Source organism: Gobio gobio (assembly GCF_949357685.1).
Source record: "Gobio gobio genome assembly, chromosome: 13".
Taxonomy (NCBI): Eukaryota; Metazoa; Chordata; class Actinopteri; order Cypriniformes; family Gobionidae; genus Gobio; species Gobio gobio.
Genome location: NC_137106.1, coordinates 48,163,240 through 48,180,728, shown reverse-complemented (window position 1 = coordinate 48,180,728; position 17,489 = coordinate 48,163,240). Strand labels below are relative to the sequence as shown.

The 17,489-nt window shown below is 42.0% G+C and overlaps 1 protein-coding gene across 1 annotated transcript in view; it reads left to right on the top strand.

Moving 5' to 3' along the window:
• The window catches only part of LOC307136039 (uncharacterized protein), a gene marked incomplete at both ends in the record, with an annotated part of 141,752 nt that overhangs the window by 71,555 nt on the left and 52,708 nt on the right, over window positions 1-17,489 (top strand). Inside the window, 14 exons of the mRNA XM_079832785.1 lie at window positions 5,523-5,627; window positions 5,704-5,891; window positions 5,963-6,060; window positions 6,144-6,301; window positions 6,388-6,580; window positions 6,650-6,797; window positions 6,878-6,950; window positions 15,903-16,007; window positions 16,084-16,271; window positions 16,343-16,440; window positions 16,524-16,681; window positions 16,768-16,960; window positions 17,030-17,177; window positions 17,258-17,330. Of these exons, the coding sequence (XP_079688911.1) occupies window positions 5,523-5,627; window positions 5,704-5,891; window positions 5,963-6,060; window positions 6,144-6,301; window positions 6,388-6,580; window positions 6,650-6,797; window positions 6,878-6,950; window positions 15,903-16,007; window positions 16,084-16,271; window positions 16,343-16,440; window positions 16,524-16,681; window positions 16,768-16,960; window positions 17,030-17,177; window positions 17,258-17,330 (1,926 nt within the window). The remainder of the gene's footprint in view (window positions 1-5,522; window positions 5,628-5,703; window positions 5,892-5,962; window positions 6,061-6,143; window positions 6,302-6,387; window positions 6,581-6,649; window positions 6,798-6,877; window positions 6,951-15,902; window positions 16,008-16,083; window positions 16,272-16,342; window positions 16,441-16,523; window positions 16,682-16,767; window positions 16,961-17,029; window positions 17,178-17,257; window positions 17,331-17,489) is intronic.

Below are 17,489 nucleotides of genomic sequence, written 5' to 3'. Positions count from 1 at the left end.
AAGCAGTGATGCCTTGAGGCCAACATGGGTCCCTTATGCCTCAACCAAGGTTGGTGAAGAAGTCTTGATGTTCTCCCTGAAGCTCATGCTGGGTAAGTGCACTTTCTTTGGACCTTCGACCTTGCAAATGTGGCTCTTCCTAGGGTGTTCCTTCTCTTTTGTAGACGATTGGTCCTACCAGAGGCCTTCATACTCCTATTTCCTGGGTGGTGTTATTAACATCGAGGCATCTGTGAAGCAGTACAATCATGTGCCTCTGCGTGTGTTTGTGGACAGCTGTGTGGCCACTCAAGTGCCTGACGTGAACTCCCTTCCGAGATATTCCTTCATTGAGAATCATGGGTAAGGTCATGGCTCTTGATGTTATAGGACTGTTTTGTTTGCTCTTTTTAAACATTCATGAGTTGCTCTTTGTGGTGACTTTGTCGTCAGGTGCTTTGTGGATGCCAAGGCTACAGCTTCCAGCTCCCGCTTCATGCCTCGGTCCCAGGTTGACAAGATCCAGTTCCAGCTGGAGGCATTCATGTTCCAGGAGAGCACCAGTCCATCTGTATGTACCACAAGAGTTAATTTGACTTCTCTTCCCATCTGCTTTGGTTTTCTGACTTGTCTGTCATCCCTTGTAGATCTACATAACATGTGTTCTGAAGGCAACTATTGCTTCTGCACCCAGTGACGCTCAGCGCAAATCCTGTTCCTTTGCCAATGGGTACGTTGCACTTATTATTATATTATTATTATTTAATTTCTTTGCTCATGTTGAAAGTGCTTTGTCTTGTTGCAGGTGGTTTGCTGCTGATGGAAATGACCAAGTTTGTGGTTGCTGTGACTCAACATGTGGTCCTGATGGTGGAATTGCTGCTTCTCCTTATGGAGGTCGGTAGCTCTTGCTTTAAGCTTGCTTTTGATGTTTTAAGTGCTCCTAACTTTGCTCTTTCTTCTCTCTAGGTGTACAGTGGGAAGGCAAGGCAACACTTGGTCCTGTAATTGTTCAAGGGCAAAAGAAAGTTTCTCAATAAAACTGACATCAATCCTTGCTTGTATCTGACTTTTCACTTTGCTTCATGTCTGGTTTAACTGCTTTTGACCTGGAAAGAGTGCCTTATTCTGCAAATGTGGTGGAACTGACTGTACCTTTGCAAGTCCCAATTAGTCTGAAACCCTATGGCTGCATGCTATGTGACTTGCAGAGGTACAGAAGTTGTTATTTTTCTCCGTATGGAATTTAAACTTCTCAAGGTTAGTGTGGGGAGCGGTGCACAACCTGACGCGGGGCTAGTTGTAACAGTTTAACTTTCCACACATGCCGGGATGATGAAACCTAATGTATTTACTAGTTGCCATATCAACATTATTTAGTGAAACTGCACCAATTAATAATTATTTGGACGCGCTCACTGAACATTTAACAAAACGTTTATTGAAAATAAGACCAATCTGTTTAACAGTTGAGAGTTCTAATGCTGCTCTAACCAGCAGAAGATACTAGACGGGTTTAAATCCCAGTTGCACAGGTGGGGCATGTTGTAACCGTTACAATGTGCCCCTATTAGAACTATTCTATTGAGGAAAGAATAACAGTCAATGTTCAGAAGTTATGGTTTTTAACTTCTGTATAACTGTTTGTCAGTATAGTTTTAATGATTAAATGGCATTATTTTATTTGAAAGTTAATTTGTATTTTGACTTAGTTTGTCTTGTTTTTATTGTATCTGAACCTCAAGCTGTCATGTTAATGTGCCCCACCTATGGGGCAGGCTGTCATATTTCACTTTCTTTTGGGGTAAATCGAAAGCATACACCGGATTAATGATTAGCAATCAAGGTTTACTGAGTTTTACACGATTCTTTTGTAGTGTGTTTTTTTTTTTTGGTGAAGTTTATTAAAATAAATATGGTCACCTGTGTAGCTACATTCTTCTACTTCTCTCACTGCGGTTTCCTGATGGTTTCTAGAACAATTACTCCGAGTCGCCCTCTGTCGTTTCACAGAATAGTACAACGGCGAGTGCGTCAAGTATAAACGCCTCGTCCGTTTGGGGATTGACAAAGTGTGTGTTGGTTGAAAACCTTTGCTAGGGGAAAGAATTGTGTTTTGGTAGTTTTAGTGCATTTTGAATGTGAAATTATCTGCTGCGCCGAGCTGAAAGTTTGTTAGGAGAACTGTGTGAAGAGTTTTGAAAAAGTGTCCTAAGTATTGAGAAATGGGTCCTAGCAATTGTATATTAAAAAACCCCCACTGTAAATGGCAAGAGGCATCCTGCACAGGCAAAACAACCAATTAATATTATTCAACATATCCTAGCTTTTTACCGAAAATATTCAGATGTAACCCCCTTTGTAATAATTAACATTTTCATAAGTAACTGTAATTTAATTACACATTTTTTTCTCAGTAACTGATTACAGTTACATTTATTTTGTAATTAAAGTATATATGAGTAGATTCGTCCCCTCTGTCATAATCAAGGAGTCGAGGGTCTGTCCACATAAACCTCTCTTGTCCACTTGTGGAACACTTCAAACTGGCGACAGGGATTGCCCCAAGGGGAAGTGCTTAGGGAGGTTTGTGAGTGTGTTGCTAAATTTGGAACTACAGACTATTACTATTTCTGCCATATAAAGATATTGTAAAAGTAGTAATGCTAGTTAATATTTCTGCATGTCTACAAGCAAAGCGGAATGCACCAAACATCTACCCAAAGTACTTTGGGCAAGCTCCAGTAGCAAACCTGAGCATGAACCTTTTTATTTGTCTTCAATATGACAAATCTGACTAATTGGATTAAATATAGGGGAGAGCAGGGCACAACCTAACGCTTTTTGACTGTCTCAGTTTGTGTAAATTCACTTGGGGTTCAGAGTATTTATTTTTTCTCACATTAATTCCCCACATGTCTAGTACAATTATGTGGTTTTGTTTCATTAATACTGTGTATACTTTTTTTCTTGATTTACCCCGAAAGAATGGAAGTGAAATGTGACAACATGCCCCATGGGTGGGGCACATTGTAACATGACCAAATGACAGCTTAAAATGTTACCTGATATAATAACAAAAAATACAAGACAAACTAAAATATTTTGTCAATAAAATACAATTATTAACTTTTTAATTTGTAATGATTAAAATTATACAGATTTTTGGCTACATACAGCTAAACAGCATAGTTAAAAACATAATGATAATGAATAATTTCTGATCATTGACTCTGTCATTATTCACCCTTTTCTCAAAAGAATTCATAAAAGTATAGAATATAATAGCGTAGTTCTAATAGGGGCTCATTGTAATGCAGTGTTACAACGCACCCCACCTGCGCAACTGGGATTTAAACCGTGGCTCATGTCTTCTGCTGTTAGATCAACATTAAAGAACAATCTCAACTGTTAAATAACAGATATAAGATTCAAATAATATCAGATTTGTCTTGTTTTAAATAAACACAAAAAACAGAGATGAAAAATAAACTTAAGTAAGAAATTTACTTTTTGCCATGGTTAAATAAATGTTCAGTAATATCTTCCAAAGATTATTTAATTTTGCCGCTATTTTTTCTCTAAATAATGTTGATATGGCAACTAGTAAATACACTAAGTTTCTAAGTTTCGTCATCCTGGCATGTGTGGAAAGTGTTAAACCATGTGTGTTACAACTAAAGCCTAGTTCAGACTGCACGATTTTCAAACTCGTCGGATCACAAGTTCTTTTCACACTGCATGACTACCTGGGCCAGCATTCAGTCACTGCTGTGTTCACACTGCACGATGGATCGGCGACAGAGGGTTTCACACTGCATGACTGTACAAAAGGAAAAATCGCCGACAGCTCTGTCCCGTCCGCGAACTACGTTTCACAAGCAAACATACGCAAGAAGTGAGAAGGAAACAACGCGAGATCACACGTGCGTCAGACCGGAGTTCTTGCGCCAGACTGGAATTGTTATTAAAAATATAGACTGCAGTTCAGAAACTTGCTATCCAAATTGTCTGTGCGCTGATTTGCAGCAAAAAGGAGAAAAAGAAAAAAGATTATGGTGGAGGAAATGGTTGGGGAGCAAGGATTGTGTTCTGCAAAGAGAGTTTGAGGTAAATAAATAATTTTGCAGTGTGCTGCTGCTGCGGCTGGTCAAGCAAATGTTTGTGCTTTGTTTCTGCTTGATATAACTGTAAATATATATATATATATATATATTAAAAATACGGATATTCTGGTCTATAACTCCTCCCCGAACCTCCCGCTGCCCTGTATCTTGCTCTCTCATTGGCTGTCGGTCATCGCAGATGTATTTTTCAGTCAGAACTCATTTCACACAGCAGGAGTTTGAATCGCCGACAGGTCCAGATATTTAGCATGCCAAATATCTCGCGAGCGTCGGCGACTCATCGGCGATTCTCTCTGATCGCGTCTTTGATCATTCACACTGCGTGATTGTCACTCGCGTGCACAAGCACCGATTTGCCTATGATTTCAGCCATTTGTCTGCGATTTCCCAAAACCTGTCGGCGAGTCAAAATCGGGGCTAAAATCGGGCAGTGTGAACTTGGCATAACCCCGCGTTAGTTTGTGCCCCGCACTCCCCTACATCACATGCGTATGATTTTGATGAGAATTTTCTGGTAGCATAAACTCCCATTTGGGCAAGTCTGGAGAATCATGACTCTTAATGAAGAGGGAGGGATCATTGTTAATTAGCCAAAATCTGTAGAATACAAAAAGACCAAAGGGCATCATCTCAACAGTGTGACTAGTTGTTGAACAATGGCAGGAAGCTGGTGTGCTGTTCAATCTCTGGCACTTTGTGTGTGGTTTTGTACTTTTTGTCATGCTGTTCCACAGTGGAGTAATCTGCCCCAGAATCCTCTGATGTTAAAGCAAATTGACCAGCGGGTTCAACAACAAGCTAGTCAACAGTTTCCTCAGAAGGTTCAACAGCTAGCTAGTCAACAGTTTCCTCAGAAGGTTCAACAACAAGCTAGTCAACAGTTTCCTCAGAAGGTTCAACAGCTAGCTAGTCAACAGTTTCCTCAGAAGGTTCAACAACAAGCTAGTCAAAAGTTTCCTCAGAAGGTTCAACAGCTACCTAGTCAACAGTTTCCTCAGAAGGTTCAACAACAAGCTAGTCAACAGTTTCCTCAGAAGGTTCAACAACAAGCTAGTCAACAGTTTCCTCAGAAGGTTCAACAACAAGCTAGTCATCAGTTTCCTCAGCAGGTTCAACAACAAGCTAGTCATCAGTTTCCTCAGCAGGTTCAACAACAAGCTAGTCAACAGTTTCCTCAGCAGGTTCAACAACAAGCTAGTCAACAGTTTCCCCAGCAGTTTCAACAACAAGCTAGTCAACAGTTTCCTCAGCAGGTTCAACAACAAGCTAGTCAACAGTTTCCTCAGCAGGTTCAACAACAAGCTAGTCAACAGTTTCCTCAGCAGGTTCAACAACAAGCTAGTCAAAAGTTTCCTCAGCAGGTTCAGTCTAAGCAGCCAGTGGCGCAGGCAGAGCCCCTTGACAAATGTGCTGTAGCTGATTATGAGCAGATCCAATGTGGCCCACCTGGTATCAGTGGTGCTGAGTGTGACGCTATCAACTGCTGCTTTAATGGACAGCAGTGTTTCTATGGGAAGGCAGGTAAGAGTGAGTCAATGTTAAGGTTTTCATGTTAAACCACTCCTCAGTAATAACCTGCTCTTGTACCTTGTTCCAGTGACTGTCCAGTGTATAAGAGATGGTCAGTTTGTGGTAGTGGTGGCAAGAGATGTTACACTACCTCGCTTGAGCCTGGATTCAGTCCGTCTCCTGGGTGGAAACGACCCACCTTGCAGTCCTGTGGGATCCACACCTTCCTTTGCTATATACCAGTTCCCTGTCACTGCATGTGGCACAAGCATGATGGTGAGTAGCTGCTTGTGGTTCTGTTCTGCATGGCTTAGAATGGCCTGGATGCCAACAGTTATTATTTGCAGGAGGACGGTGGATATGTGGTGTATGAGAACCGAATGACCTCCTCGTATGAAGTGGGTGTCGGACCACTTGGTTCCATCACAAGGGACAGCCATTTTGAGTAGGTTTTTTGTTGTTGTTTTTTTTAATTAGAAAAAATATGAATCCTTGACAAAGGCTACAAGCTCACTATTTGTTGTCTAGGCTCCTCTTCCAGTGTAGGTACTCTGCTACTTCTGTGGAAGCTCTGGTTGTGGAGGTCAACACTGTTCCTGCACCTCCACCAGTAGCGGCTTCTGGACCCCTCAGGGTGGAGCTTAGACTGGCAAATGGTCAATGTGTCACCAAAGGCTGTGCAGAAGGTAAGTGTCTGTCCAAGTATGCACAAGTATTTTCTAAAAATCCAGATTGCAGCAGTTTCTGGTTAAACGCTGGTTTTCTTCCTCAGGGGATGAGGCATACACGTCCTACTACGGTGATGCTGATTATCCCGTCACAAAAGTCCTGCGGGAGCCTGTGTATGTTGAGGTGCGCATTTTGGAGAGGACCGACCCCAACATTGTCCTAATGCTTGGACATTGCTGGGCGACATCAACCCCCAGTCCACTCAGTCTACCCCAGTGGGACCTTCTGGTCGATGGGTGAGTAAGGCCAGTCTTTATCCATCTAGTGTGCTGTAAGGCACTTCTGACTGCCTCTTTACCTTTCAGATGCCCTTACCAGGATGACCGTTACCTGACCTCATTGGTTCCGGTGGCTGGATCTTCTGGTCTTCAGTTCCCAACCCACTACAAGCGCTTTGTTGTGAAGATGTTCACATTTGTGGATCCAGCATCACTGGCTCCTCTACAGGAAACCGTATGCTCTGCAGCCTTACCTGAATCCTTAATATTAGGTGTTTTTCTTTCTGTGGCTTATCCCTTTCCCCCCTCTGTTAGATCTTCATCCACTGTAGTACAGCAGTGTGCCATCCCTCTTCTGGCTCCTGTGAGCAAAGCTGCACTAGGAAAAGTGAGTGCTTGTTGTAAACTGACTTCAGGAACCATGAGAATTTGGTTTTTAAATGCCTCACCATTCTACCATTTTCTTTTCCAGGAAGAGATGCTAACGTCAAGACCATCTCTAGTGGGCAAACTGTGGTGTCTAGTGGAGAAGTTACCCTGGTCATGTGACTTTAGTAGTTTTAATAAACTTCTTAACTCCACTGTCTCTTTGGTATTGATTTTTCATGACTGTTCTCAGTTTGATTTATTGGGCTACACTACTAAACAGGAGTTCCCTTTTTTGCTTCAAGGTTATGCTTGTCTTGAACTAAACAAGCCAAGTTTCTGCCCAAACCTGACCTATTTGCCAAGTTGCTGTTTTGCTCTCTAACTTGTGGCTTTATGGCTGGACTAACATAACTGCTTGTATTGCTATTCAAGCATGCCAAGTCCCTCTGTTTTTTGGTAATGCTATTTGAAAGCCCCTGAAGTCGTGCAAGTACAGCATTGCATCTGCAACGAAATCAGTATCAACCTGCATTGTCTTATTTATTTTTTTTAAATCCCAAATTGTGACCAGCCTTTTTTCTTTAGGCTAGCCCCAATGTTTATTGAAAAGTAGACTGGTGCTTTAATAAAAGCTGGTTTAGTCCCTTAACTGGTGTCACACCGGAGTTGCTGTCTGCGGGCCTGTTTACACCTGGTACTAAAGCGTTTATCAGTCCAATCACAAGTGGACTATGCTAAATACAGGTGTAAATGGGTTCTAAAATGTTTTAAACTTGTCCTGTTTTTTTTGTGTTGCTTTTAACCTTACTCATGAAAGGGGTCTATAAACCGTCTCCAGAGTGTGACGTTAACTGGTCTAAACCATGTCGCTTCTGTAGATTTGGGCAATAAGCTACTTTGTTTAACTGTCTGTGCTTGTTGCACCATTAAAAACAGAATGTGGAAGGCAATCCATGGCATCAAGGAAATGCATCCCATTTTAATTCTATTTAACTGGTTTGAAGAGCTAACTGTTGGTGAATTAGGTTTGTGAAATAAACATTTCAAAATGGGGTCTACTATTATATTTGTCCATTTTTAGTGCCCCATCCTTAAGTCTTCGTCCTGTTAACTCTTCTTGCTCTTTGTATCACACATTTTTCCTAGAGACATTTTGGTGGAAAATTTGAGAAAACGTAGGTCTGTGGCCAGTTGCATAAACTGCTGATGTTAAAGAATAAGAAGCTGAGGGCAAGTGGACAAAAATGAATGACTGTTTCAATTAACTTTTTCATGCCCTTCCCTCCCTATCTTCCCTCTGTGTCGTTGATTTTGTACCAGGAGATTTTTTGTAGGTATTGGGCTGTTACATGTGTGTACCGAATTTCATACCTGTATGTGAAACGTAGTGGGAGGGGCACTTTGTTGAAATGTTGTAGGTGGCGCTATCGAGCCATTTTGCCATGCCTAATTCTGAAACTCATATGTAGATGTCTTCAGGCTAGGACTCTTATCAAACATCTGAAGTTTGGGGCAGATCGGACATTGTATGCCTGACTTACAACAGCTTCCTGTGTCATGGCGAAACATCAGACTTTGTCAGGCCTTTGTCACAATTTAACATCACCAAGGCCTGATATGATGACCAAATATGATGATGTTATAGTTAAATCTCAATGAGGAGTTAATCACAATGTAAAACAAGGCATTTCCTGTTGCCCGCAGGTGGCGCTATGACTGTAACTGAATATTGGCATGTAGATGTCTTCAGGTCAGGACTCTTATCAAACATGTGAAGTTTGGGGCAGATCGGACATTGTATGCCTGACTTACAACAACTTCCTGTTTTATTGCGAACCATCGAACTTTGTGAGGCCGCCACTGACACGACCGTCAGGGAAAACTCAAGATCTTCGCAATTTAACATCACCAAGGCCTTTAGATTAGACTGTGCAAATATGATGTTGATCTGATTAAATCTCTAGGAGAATCCCTGCAGAGAATCCAGTAGATGGCGATGACACTTGGCAAAGAAACACTACGTGCCTATAGACTAAAGACGCAATATGCATGCGCATGATGTCACAGTTTTCACAAATTCATGTTTTTGTAGTTTACATGGAGACAATAATGGTATCATTTTCAAAAACTTGAACTTTGAAACCCTGTTTTTAAAAGTTTGCATTTTTAAGGGCCACAAAGCACTGTTGTTGTGTAAATGAACACAATGCATTTAAAGTTTTATTTGAAAATGGTGTCATGTAAATGTCCCCCTCAATTTGTCAGATAAGAGAGACATACAAATTGTGCAGAGCTGTGGGTCCCAGAGATGCATATAAACTCTACAGGTCCAGAGGAGAATCAAAGGCAATCAATTAAACTAAAAGGGGATGAGCCACCTTCATTCAAAGCTGTACAAAATGGCTAGGCCAAGCACTGGTGTGTGTTGTGGCATTTGTGTCAAAGTTTGCTAGGATGGGGCTTCTGAAAGGTGTGTTAGTGGTGGTTGTGATTGTTGTGTTTGATCTGCCTGATGCATGGGGAAGTTTGATGCACAGTCAAAGTCCAAGAAGCATGGGGCCAAAATCAGATCCAGATTTCAGAAGTCCTGCCTTTTCTGCTCCAGAACTCTGGAATCCTTTGCAAGTGGCTTCTCCATTTCAGAGTCCTTTGGGTCCTGCCTCCCGAGGCCTTGCACAGGAGCCTTTTGGCCTTCAGGAGAAGCAGCTGTTGCAGGGTCCAGTGAAGCCTTTGGATTGGAGGTATCCCGTCGTTCCCGAGGTGCAGAGCGAGTTGGCGGTGGACTTCCAGTTGAGGCAACCCGTGACTCCCAGCAGCGTAGCGGTTCAATGCGGAGAGAACCGGGTTCTTGTAGAAGTCCAGCAGGACTTGTTTAGCAATGGTCAGTTGATCCAGCCAACTGGTCTGTCTCTAGGTGGATGTTCTGTTGTTGGTCAGGACTCTGAGTCTAGGGTGCTCATCTTTGAGTATGAATTACAGGACTGCAACAGTGTGCAGATGGTAAGAACTCCTAAATCTTAATTGGTTGTTTGTTCAAATTGAGGATATCCAAAGTCCTCCTCAAGGACCGTCCGTTCACACTGCTGTTGTATTTGCATTGCCAGGGCAGCTGGCATAACATTTCTTAAGGCCCGTTCATACCAATGCATGTTTTAAGCTCTGCAGTTGTTTTCTCCTGCTTTAAGTGTTTGTCCACCGTATTGCACAATGCACTTTCTCTCATTCATAATAATGATTACACCTTGATGAGGAACTGATGTTTTAACTACAATCTCTTACAGATGAATGAGGATGAGCTTGTCTACACCTTCTCTCTTACCTACACCCCTGAGGCTCTTGCAGGTACTCCGATTACCCGGGCCGATGGTGCAATTGTTGGCGTTCAATGCCACTATCAAAGGTAAGTGACCTCTGTGACTTTCACTGCTTGTGCAACTGGGAGACCATTTAATGGGTACTTTCATGAACCACAGGCTACACAATGTAAGCAGTGATGCCTTGAGGCCAACATGGGTCCCTTATGCCTCAACCAAGGTTGGTGAAGAAGTCTTGATGTTCTCCCTGAAGCTCATGCTGGGTAAGTGCACTTTCTTTGGACCTTCGACCTTGCAAATGTGGCTCTTCCTAGGGTGTTCCTTCTCTTTTGTAGACGATTGGTCCTACCAGAGGCCTTCATACTCCTATTTCCTGGGTGGTGTTATTAACATCGAGGCATCTGTGAAGCAGTACAATCATGTGCCTCTGCGTGTGTTTGTGGACAGCTGTGTGGCCACTCAAGTGCCTGACGTGAACTCCCTTCCGAGATATTCCTTCATTGAGAATCATGGGTAAGGTCATGGCTCTTGATGTTATAGGACTGTTTTGTTTGCTCTTTTTAAACATTCATGAGTTGCTCTTTGTGGTGACTTTGTCGTCAGGTGCTTTGTGGATGCCAAGGCTACAGCTTCCAGCTCCCGCTTCATGCCTCGGTCCCAGGTTGACAAGATCCAGTTCCAGCTGGAGGCATTCATGTTCCAGGAGAGCACCAGTCCATCTGTATGTACCACAAGAGTTAATTTGACTTCTCTTCCCATCTGCTTTGGTTTTCTGACTTGTCTGTCATCCCTTGTAGATCTACATAACATGTGTTCTGAAGGCAACTATTGCTTCTGCACCCAGTGACGCTCAGCGCAAATCCTGTTCCTTTGCCAATGGGTACGTTGCACTTATTATTATATTATTATTATTTAATTTCTTTGCTCATGTTGAAAGTGCTTTGTCTTGTTGCAGGTGGTTTGCTGCTGATGGAAATGACCAAGTTTGTGGTTGCTGTGACTCAACATGTGGTCCTGATGGTGGAATTGCTGCTTCTCCTTATGGAGGTCGGTAGCTCTTGCTTTAAGCTTGCTTTTGATGTTTTAAGTGCTCCTAACTTTGCTCTTTCTTCTCTCTAGGTGTACAGTGGGAAGGCAAGGCAACACTTGGTCCTGTAATTGTTCAAGGGCAAAAGAAAGTTTCTCAATAAAACTGACATCAATCCTTGCTTGTATCTGACTTTTCACTTTGCTTCATGTCTGGTTTAACTGCTTTTGACCTGGAAAGAGTGCCTTATTCTGCAAATGTGGTGGAACTGGCTGTACCTTTGCAAGTCCCAATTAGTCTGAAACCCTATGGCTGCATGCTATGTGACTTGCAGAGGTACAGAAGTTGTTATTTTTCTCCGTATGGAATTTAAACTTCTCAAGGTTAGTGTGGGGAGCGGTGCACAACCTGACGCGGGGCTAGTTGTAACAGTTTAACTTTCCACACATGCCGGGATGATGAAACCTAATGTATTTACTAGTTGCCATATCAACATTATTTAGTGAAACTGCACCAATTAATAATTATTTGGACGCGCTCACTGAACATTTAACAAAACGTTTATTGAAAATAAGACCAATCTGTTTAACAGTTGAGAGTTCTAATGCTGCTCTAACCAGCAGAAGATACTAGACGGGTTTAAATCCCAGTTGCACAGGTGGGGCATGTTGTAACCGTTACAATGTGCCCCTATTAGAACTATTCTATTGAGGAAAGAATAACAGTCAATGTTCAGAAGTTATGGTTTTTAACTTCTGTATAACTGTTTGTCAGTATAGTTTTAATGATTAAATGGCATTATTTTATTTGAAAGTTAATTTGTATTTTGACTTAGTTTGTCTTGTTTTTATTGTATCTGAACCTCAAGCTGTCATGTTAATGTGCCCCACCTATGGGGCAGGCTGTCATATTTCACTTTCTTTTGGGGTAAATCGAAAGCATACACCGGATTAATGATTAGCAATCAAGGTTTACTGAGTTTTACACGATTCTTTTGTAGTGTGTTTTTTTTTTTTGGTGAAGTTTATTAAAATAAATATGGTCACCTGTGTAGCTACATTCTTCTACTTCTCTCACTGCGGTTTCCTGATGGTTTCTAGAACAATTACTCCGAGTCGCCCTCTGTCGTTTCACAGAATAGTACAACGGCGAGTGCGTCAAGTATAAACGCCTCGTCCGTTTGGGGATTGACAAAGTGTGTGTTGGTTGAAAACCTTTGCTAGGGGAAAGAATTGTGTTTTGGTAGTTTTAGTGCATTTTGAATGTGAAATTATCTGCTGCGCCGAGCTGAAAGTTTGTTAGGAGAACTGTGTGAAGAGTTTTGAAAAAGTGTCCTAAGTATTGAGAAATGGGTCCTAGCAATTGTATATTAAAAAACCCCCACTGTAAATGGCAAGAGGCATCCTGCACAGGCAAAACAACCAATTAATATTATTCAACATATCCTAGCTTTTTACCGAAAATATTCAGATGTAACCCCCTTTGTAATAATTAACATTTTCATAAGTAACTGTAATTTAATTACACATTTTTTTCTCAGTAACTGATTACAGTTACATTTATTTTGTAATTAAAGTATATATGAGTAGATTCGTCCCCTCTGTCATAATCAAGGAGTCGAGGGTCTGTCCACATAAACCTCTCTTGTCCACTTGTGGAACACTTCAAACTGGCGACAGGGATTGCCCCAAGGGGAAGTGCTTAGGGAGGTTTGTGAGTGTGTTGCTAAATTTGGAACTACAGACTATTACTATTTCTGCCATATAAAGATATTGTAAAAGTAGTAATGCTAGTTAATATTTCTGCATGTCTACAAGCAAAGCGGAATGCACCAAACATCTACCCAAAGTACTTTGGGCAAGCTCCAGTAGCAAACCTGAGCATGAACCTTTTTATTTGTCTTCAATATGACAAATCTGACTAATTGGATTAAATATAGGGGAGAGCAGGGCACAACCTAACGCTTTTTGACTGTCTCAGTTTGTGTAAATTCACTTGGGGTTCAGAGTATTTATTTTTTCTCACATTAATTCCCCACATGTCTAGTACAATTATGTGGTTTTGTTTCATTAATACTGTGTATACTTTTTTTCTTGATTTACCCCGAAAGAATGGAAGTGAAATGTGACAACATGCCCCATGGGTGGGGCACATTGTAACATGACCAAATGACAGCTTAAAATGTTACCTGATATAATAACAAAAAATACAAGACAAACTAAAATATTTTGTCAATAAAATACAATTATTAACTTTTTAATTTGTAATGATTAAAATTATACAGATTTTTGGCTACATACAGCTAAACAGCATAGTTAAAAACATAATGATAATGAATAATTTCTGATCATTGACTCTGTCATTATTCACCCTTTTCTCAAAAGAATTCATAAAAGTATAGAATATAATAGCGTAGTTCTAATAGGGGCTCATTGTAATGCAGTGTTACAACGCACCCCACCTGCGCAACTGGGATTTAAACCGTGGCTCATGTCTTCTGCTGTTAGATCAACATTAAAGAACAATCTCAACTGTTAAATAACAGATATAAGATTCAAATAATATCAGATTTGTCTTGTTTTAAATAAACACAAAAAACAGAGATGAAAAATAAACTTAAGTAAGAAATTTACTTTTTGCCATGGTTAAATAAATGTTCAGTAATATCTTCCAAAGATTATTTAATTTTGCCGCTATTTTTTCTCTAAATAATGTTGATATGGCAACTAGTAAATACACTAAGTTTCTAAGTTTCGTCATCCTGGCATGTGTGGAAAGTGTTAAACCATGTGTGTTACAACTAAAGCCTAGTTCAGACTGCACGATTTTCAAACTCGTCGGATCACAAGTTCTTTTCACACTGCATGACTACCTGGGCCAGCATTCAGTCACTGCTGTGTTCACACTGCACGATGGATCGGCGACAGAGGGTTTCACACTGCATGACTGTACAAAAGGAAAAATCGCCGACAGCTCTGTCCCGTCCGCGAACTACGTTTCACAAGCAAACATACGCAAGAAGTGAGAAGGAAACAACGCGAGATCACACGTGCGTCAGACCGGAGTTCTTGCGCCAGACTGGAATTGTTATTAAAAATATAGACTGCAGTTCAGAAACTTGCTATCCAAATTGTCTGTGCGCTGATTTGCAGCAAAAAGGAGAAAAAGAAAAAAGATTATGGTGGAGGAAATGGTTGGGGAGCAAGGATTGTGTTCTGCAAAGAGAGTTTGAGGTAAATAAATAATTTTGCAGTGTGCTGCTGCTGCGGCTGGTCAAGCAAATGTTTGTGCTTTGTTTCTGCTTGATATAACTGTAAATATATATATATATATATATATTAAAAATACGGATATTCTGGTCTATAACTCCTCCCCGAACCTCCCGCTGCCCTGTATCTTGCTCTCTCATTGGCTGTCGGTCATCGCAGATGTATTTTTCAGTCAGAACTCATTTCACACAGCAGGAGTTTGAATCGCCGACAGGTCCAGATATTTAGCATGCCAAATATCTCGCGAGCGTCGGCGACTCATCGGCGATTCTCTCTGATCGCGTCTTTGATCATTCACACTGCGTGATTGTCACTCGCGTGCACAAGCACCGATTTGCCTATGATTTCAGCCATTTGTCTGCGATTTCCCAAAACCTGTCGGCGAGTCAAAATCGGGGCTAAAATCGGGCAGTGTGAACTTGGCATAACCCCGCGTTAGTTTGTGCCCCGCACTCCCCTACATCACATGCGTATGATTTTGATGAGAATTTTCTGGTAGCATAAACTCCCATTTGGGCAAGTCTGGAGAATCATGACTCTTAATGAAGAGGGAGGGATCATTGTTAATTAGCCAAAATCTGTAGAATACAAAAAGACCAAAGGGCATCATCTCAACAGTGTGACTAGTTGTTGAACAATGGCAGGAAGCTGGTGTGCTGTTCAATCTCTGGCACTTTGTGTGTGGTTTTGTACTTTTTGTCATGCTGTTCCACAGTGGAGTAATCTGCCCCAGAATCCTCTGATGTTAAAGCAAATTGACCAGCGGGTTCAACAACAAGCTAGTCAACAGTTTCCTCAGAAGGTTCAACAACAAGCTAGTCAACAGTTTCCTCAGAAGGTTCAACAGCTAGCTAGTCAACAGTTTCCTCAGAAGGTTCAACAACAAGCTAGTCAAAAGTTTCCTCAGAAGGTTCAACAGCTACCTAGTCAACAGTTTCCTCAGAAGGTTCAACAACAAGCTAGTCAACAGTTTCCTCAGAAGGTTCAACAACAAGCTAGTCAACAGTTTCCTCAGAAGGTTCAACAACAAGCTAGTCATCAGTTTCCTCAGCAGGTTCAACAACAAGCTAGTCATCAGTTTCCTCAGCAGGTTCAACAACAAGCTAGTCAACAGTTTCCTCAGCAGGTTCAACAACAAGCTAGTCAACAGTTTCCCCAGCAGTTTCAACAACAAGCTAGTCAACAGTTTCCTCAGCAGGTTCAACAACAAGCTAGTCAACAGTTTCCTCAGCAGGTTCAACAACAAGCTAGTCAACAGTTTCCTCAGCAGGTTCAACAACAAGCTAGTCAAAAGTTTCCTCAGCAGGTTCAGTCTAAGCAGCCAGTGGCGCAGGCAGAGCCCCTTGACAAATGTGCTGTAGCTGATTATGAGCAGATCCAATGTGGCCCACCTGGTATCAGTGGTGCTGAGTGTGACGCTATCAACTGCTGCTTTAATGGACAGCAGTGTTTCTATGGGAAGGCAGGTAAGAGTGAGTCAATGTTAAGGTTTTCATGTTAAACCACTCCTCAGTAATAACCTGCTCTTGTACCTTGTTCCAGTGACTGTCCAGTGTATAAGAGATGGTCAGTTTGTGGTAGTGGTGGCAAGAGATGTTACACTACCTCGCTTGAGCCTGGATTCAGTCCGTCTCCTGGGTGGAAACGACCCACCTTGCAGTCCTGTGGGATCCACACCTTCCTTTGCTATATACCAGTTCCCTGTCACTGCATGTGGCACAAGCATGATGGTGAGTAGCTGCTTGTGGTTCTGTTCTGCATGGCTTAGAATGGCCTGGATGCCAACAGTTATTATTTGCAGGAGGACGGTGGATATGTGGTGTATGAGAACCGAATGACCTCCTCGTATGAAGTGGGTGTCGGACCACTTGGTTCCATCACAAGGGACAGCCATTTTGAGTAGGTTTTTTGTTGTTGTTTTTTTTAATTAGAAAAAATATGAATCCTTGACAAAGGCTACAAGCTCACTATTTGTTGTCTAGGCTCCTCTTCCAGTGTAGGTACTCTGCTACTTCTGTGGAAGCTCTGGTTGTGGAGGTCAACACTGTTCCTGCACCTCCACCAGTAGCGGCTTCTGGACCCCTCAGGGTGGAGCTTAGACTGGCAAATGGTCAATGTGTCACCAAAGGCTGTGCAGAAGGTAAGTGTCTGTCCAAGTATGCACAAGTATTTTCTAAAAATCCAGATTGCAGCAGTTTCTGGTTAAACGCTGGTTTTCTTCCTCAGGGGATGAGGCATACACGTCCTACTACGGTGATGCTGATTATCCCGTCACAAAAGTCCTGCGGGAGCCTGTGTATGTTGAGGTGCGCATTTTGGAGAGGACCGACCCCAACATTGTCCTAATGCTTGGACATTGCTGGGCGACATCAACCCCCAGTCCACTCAGTCTACCCCAGTGGGACCTTCTGGTCGATGGGTGAGTAAGGCCAGTCTTTATCCATCTAGTGTGCTGTAAGGCACTTCTGACTGCCTCTTTACCTTTCAGATGCCCTTACCAGGATGACCGTTACCTGACCTCATTGGTTCCGGTGGCTGGATCTTCTGGTCTTCAGTTCCCAACCCACTACAAGCGCTTTGTTGTGAAGATGTTCACATTTGTGGATCCAGCATCACTGGCTCCTCTACAGGAAACCGTATGCTCTGCAGCCTTACCTGAATCCTTAATATTAGGTGTTTTTCTTTCTGTGGCTTATCCCTTTCCCCCCTCTGTTAGATCTTCATCCACTGTAGTACAGCAGTGTGCCATCCCTCTTCTGGCTCCTGTGAGCAAAGCTGCACTAGGAAAAGTGAGTGCTTGTTGTAAACTGACTTCAGGAACCATGAGAATTTGGTTTTTAAATGCCTCACCATTCTACCATTTTCTTTTCCAGGAAGAGATGCTAACGTCAAGACCATCTCTAGTGGGCAAACTGTGGTGTCTAGTGGAGAAGTTACCCTGGTCATGT